We start from the raw sequence: 4,695 nt of genomic DNA on the forward strand, positions 1-4,695 counted from the left end.
GAGAAAAAATAAATAAATAAATAAAAGAAACTCAACTTTCTAATGTAGATAGCATTTGATAGGACTAAATCCATTGGCTGTACACACTACAAAAGTGTTTAATCCTGTGTTTGCTGTAGAAGACAAAAGTAATTTTTATGTAACTAATATCTTTTTATAAGCTATTTTATTTTTGTTTTATTTTATTTTATTTATTTATTTTATGAAAGATCTTTCACCGTATTAATTTTATAACAATTTTTTTTATATACAAAAATTCAGTTCGCTAATTTTTTCATTTAATACGAATTTTAAAAAATTTACTTTCGATAATTTATGTAAAAATAATAATTAAGAAAAAAGATACAAAATTTTCATTATTATTTGTTTACATTAAAAATGAAAAAAAAAAAAAAAAAAAAAAAAGGAGATTTAGTTCTCCATTATTGGGTGTTTACATGATAAAATTGCAACACTAAGAAGAAAGGAGTCAGAAAAAGAAGGTAAAGAAAAGATTTGGGAAGCTTTTTTTGGCCAGTAAGAAACTCAACCTTCACATCTACCAGAATCTGACCTCAAAAGCCATTTACTTCCAACCCAGAAAGCCTCCAATCCAGCCTCAGTAGTATTTCATGAAGCTCATGTGTTCTATTGTTAATTCACTCTACTTTTGGCTATCCCTCGTTTGTTTTATGGATTCATCAAGCACTCTTAAAGCCGAAGATTTATCCTCTCGGACATCCTTAGGATATCGGAATAAATCCTATCACCTCCTATCTCGTTGCCAATGGCTCCGGCTGCAACCTTTAATACGTCTTCGATCAAGGCAACATTTCCCATTATGTCAACATGAGCTCCACTCTCTACACCCCTCCCTTCAAAAAGGCTGGCTGGAGGCTTGTGTCGATATTCTCTTACGTATGTACTAATGCCAGAAGGATTGAAACGAGTTCTGCCTCGCCATCCCTTTGCACACATGAATCCTGCACTAACAACTGGAACGCTTTCATCCCCATCCACAAAGTATACTCCCCCTTTCAGGCAGCTGTTCTGATCATCTCCCTCAACCGAGCTGTCAATCTGAAATGGAATGCTGTTGCACTTATAATCAGCAGCTGACTTCTTGTATACGTATGATCTTTCCGTGGGAATCCCAACTCCATACATGCAGTGTATTTCCATATCAGGGGCATCTGGTAATCTGTAATAGGTTTTCAATTTGTATGCCAATTAATTACCTTTGAGGAATCAAGAAATGATGAGATAAAATAAATAAGATTGTAGTAAAGAGTTATATAAGCCTTGAGTATATAACTAAAATTTGAAAAGAAAAAAAGGAAGAGAATTCTCTTGTACTCACTTTGTCTCTAATGGATTAGACCAGTATTTGTAATGGTTGTATTTAGGATCATCTAGATTATCAGCTATGCCATGAGAGAAATGAGCCTCGGATCGTTGCATCATCTTCGGAGCCATAAATCGGAGCACATCAAGAAGAGTCGTAGCTGTATAAGCTTTGCCTTCGGCTACTTTGTGGATGCTTTCTCTGCTCATCTCATCATACTCAGTCCAAACCTCTCCGCATGGTGAATTTACATTTGCAGTACGAATAAAATCCTGTTAATGAATGTTTTTAGCATCGCCAACAAATATAAACAAGTTCATGTTTGTGCATTGAAGAAACTCCCAATAGCCTCTTTCTAATCTCGGTGCAAGTCTAACTCATTCAAGTTGTCAAGAAAAGAAACAAAAGAAAGAAAATGTAGAAGCGAGTACCTTGGAATCAAGAGTAGGGAGCTGTGAAGACGGTAGCTGAGATGACCCTTTACCAAATGAAATTATCCTCCCATACTTGACTGGTTCTTTTACTCGAAAACCTCTTTTTATGTCACTGTTGGTGATGTTATTATTGTCACTTGAAGAGGGCTGTAAAAGTCTTTTGTTGGCCAAATCACAAACATGCCCTTCTTCAGGCGACCAGTCCATATTACCCCAGATTGTTTCTCCACCTTTGGGAATCAATGACACAATTGAATCCCAAGTCCTAGACACCCTCATGACATGCTCAAGAGTTTGCAGCCCAAGATACTCGGAATCTATAACAGCCGGTGCAATTGATCTGTAATGATGACGTAGATAAATTTATCTTAGTGCTTGTACAACTATGATCATCATGCTGAATGTTAAAATTCTTTAATCAAAATCTTTTTTGACAAGGCATGAGTTTTAGCTAATCTCTATCCAATATATGAAATTGTCTATTTGACTAATATGGACATTGATACGAAGAAAAGTTGATCGAATGATCTGCTCATTTCGGTCTTAGTCCAAATCAAGTCATACTAGGAAAAGAAAAAAATGAATTGGCTAGTTTGAAAGGGGAAAAGTGCAGAGGCTAACCTGAGAAAGGCAACATCTTTTCCCTCGGCTGAGAATAAATTACTAACAGCTTTTGGAACACCGAAAAATGCCGGACCGATGTTCATGATAGCTTTGATGTGCTTGGCACACCAACCAGGAGCACCACCACCTCCCATCGGAGGAGGTGTTTCAACCCATCTAATGAAGTGAAGAAAATAGATGGCACCCATGGAATGGGGCACCACCACTACCTTCTTATATCCATTGCTTACATACATCACCTCAATCTTACTCTTCAATCTACTAAGAGCTTTGTCCCGGATCTGTACCCCTTCTCCAATTACAAGTTCATTAGTCAAAAACTTGAATCCAAATCACTTGCTCCATATATTCATTTGATTAATTTGCTATACAATTTACAATTTGGTTCATTTGTAATGCAAATAATGAAAGGAATTGAATAAGATTCACCCATGGTTCTATATGCAAATGAGATCATTATACTTGTGATTATGAGAGAGAGTATAGTGGAAGAGAAAAAAAGGAGCCATTAAATACCTCTGTATTTTGGAAAGAGAGTCGCCAATCATAAGCAGCCATATGAAGATTCTTCCCTTCATACCCAATTTTAGCTAAATTCTCAATCAAAACAGCCCAGACAAAATATCCCGGTGCAAAATAATCTGCTGCAACCAGACCTGGAACAGCTCGAACTCGGATCCCAGGTGGGTCTAAACCAGTCTCGTTGTGTAAAGACAAGTGCTCCAGCCAACACAGTGGCCTGATTCAATTCAAATTTAAGTCAAAATTTTCACAAATGGTCAACCAGATTATACCCCGGATCCAAACAAGTTATATTAACATATACCTTCTGAAGATTTCAGTGAAGCTACCTCCCCAAAGCCGCTTTCGAAACAGACTATCAGCACAAGTTTTGCCTTCCCATAACTCCAGCCCACCGGTCACAATGCCTGGAACCAACACGACCGGGTGCAGAGCCGTCAACCCTTCGCTTTTAAGCTTTGTTCCCGGAGATTCAGGGATCTGAAAACCAGGAAAGGTGGCTGGCAAACAGTAGTATAATAACAACAGAAGCCACCAAGTAGTGCACATGTACCCGATAATCCAACAACAGGAATCTATTCGCCTCCATTGTTGTTGCTGGTGCTGCCTCTTCCTGTTCTTGTTTATCTCTATGGCGGTTCTTGTCGTCGGAGGGAGAGGCTTATCTTTTTTCTTGTCTAGTTTCTGTTCAACTTTGGCATACCCAAAAGATACTGGCTCTACGTAGCATAGCTTTCGGAATCGAAGAACTGAAGCCATTTTGACCCAGAAGAAGAAGAAGAAAAAGGAAAAGAAGAGGTTTTTAAAAGAAAATGAGAGAGGAAGAGGGAGGGAAGCAAGAATGGTATGAAGCCATTGAGAGGGTGAGTGAGAGGACGAAATGTTGGTGAATTATAGCGCAGAAAAAAAGAAGAGAGTTACAGGGTTTTGGTTTAGATAGCCGTTACGAAATGAAAAAGCACGTGGAGAAGAAGACATGGACATGGATTGTCTGTTGCTTCAGTAGTGGTAGCAGAGACCATATATAACAAAATTTAGAAGAAGACGAAGAGGAAAAAGAGGAGAGAGAGTTATAGGAAGTAGCTGCCTTTAGAGACCATATATAAACAAGTAAGATGAAGAGGAAAAAGGGAGAGGAAATTATAGAAATAACCATAAATTCTTATTAGAAGTTAAAATCAAATTTCAAAACTTATAAATTATAACTTTTCTCTTTAAAATTAACAAAAGTAGATTTTAATTTTTGACTTTCGTCAAGAAAAATATCTTCTTTTACTTGTTTAATTATAAAAGTATTTTTAGATAAAGATTAAAACCAAAAATCACTGCAAACAAAGTTTTGATTAACTTCTTCTTTTCTTGAAGTGTGGCAGTGAAAAGGATAGGTCTGGGTTTGAGCAACTTGATGGGGTAGAATAGTGTGTATATATTGAATTTTATGTCCTTCCTTTTCTTGAATTATAGATAAAAGAAAGAAAATTATATAATTTTTTTACGTTAATTTATATTAAAAGTTAAATTTATTTTTAGAAGAGAGATTATTGTTTTTATGTATAAAATTATTTAAAAAATATTTTAACTTTTATTATTTTAAAAAAATATTTTTTATTTTATCCGTTTGAATATAAAAATACTTTTAAAATACAAAAATAAAAGACAAAAATTGATCCAAAAATAGCCTTAATGACACTTCCTCTTCTTCAAGTATGGGAGTGAAAACGAAGGGTGAGGTTTAGAAGCAACGCTATAATACTGTAGAGTAGTGTGTATGTACATCCCAACAGCCTTTAT

The 4,695-nt window shown here is 35.9% G+C and overlaps 1 protein-coding gene across 2 annotated transcripts; it reads right to left on the minus strand.

Moving 5' to 3' along the window:
• Positions 1–411: 411 nt before the first annotated feature.
• LOC110808547 (Lecithin:cholesterol acyltransferase family protein) lies at positions 412–3,965 on the minus strand. 2 transcript variants are annotated; one of them, XM_022034081.2, is made up of 7 exons: positions 3,458–3,633; positions 3,209–3,384; positions 2,899–3,121; positions 2,380–2,663; positions 1,756–2,098; positions 1,340–1,596; positions 412–1,180 (listed from the first exon to the last, which is right to left on the minus strand). In XM_022034081.2, the coding sequence occupies exons 1-7, from the start codon at positions 3,491–3,493 to the stop codon at positions 691–693; spliced, it is 1,809 nt and encodes a 602-aa protein (XP_021889773.1). In that variant the 5' UTR covers positions 3,494–3,633; the 3' UTR covers positions 412–690. The 2 variants fall into 2 exon arrangements, with proteins under 2 accessions (XP_021889773.1, XP_021889764.1); XM_022034072.2 differs by having other exon boundaries at positions 3,209–3,965.
• Positions 3,966–4,695: the final 730 nt, after the last annotated feature.

This window comes from Carica papaya, chromosome 2, assembly GCF_054855325.1.
Source record: "Carica papaya isolate Zhongbai chromosome 2, ASM5485532v1, whole genome shotgun sequence".
Classification (NCBI taxonomy): domain Eukaryota; kingdom Viridiplantae; phylum Streptophyta; class Magnoliopsida; order Brassicales; family Caricaceae; genus Carica; species Carica papaya.

Coding starts and splice junctions, on each gene's coding strand:
- LOC110808547 (XM_022034072.2), bottom strand. CDS start 3,663: ATGGCTTCAGTTCTTCGATTCCGAAAGCTATGCTACGTAGAGCCAGTA. Junction 2,099..2,379: donor AAAGATGTTGCCTTTCTCAG/GTTAGCCTCTGC, acceptor TCATCATTACAG/ATCAATTGCACCGGCTGTTA. Junction 1,181..1,339: donor TCTAATCCATTAGAGACAAA/GTGAGTACAAGA, acceptor AACCTATTACAG/ATTACCAGATGCCCCTGATA.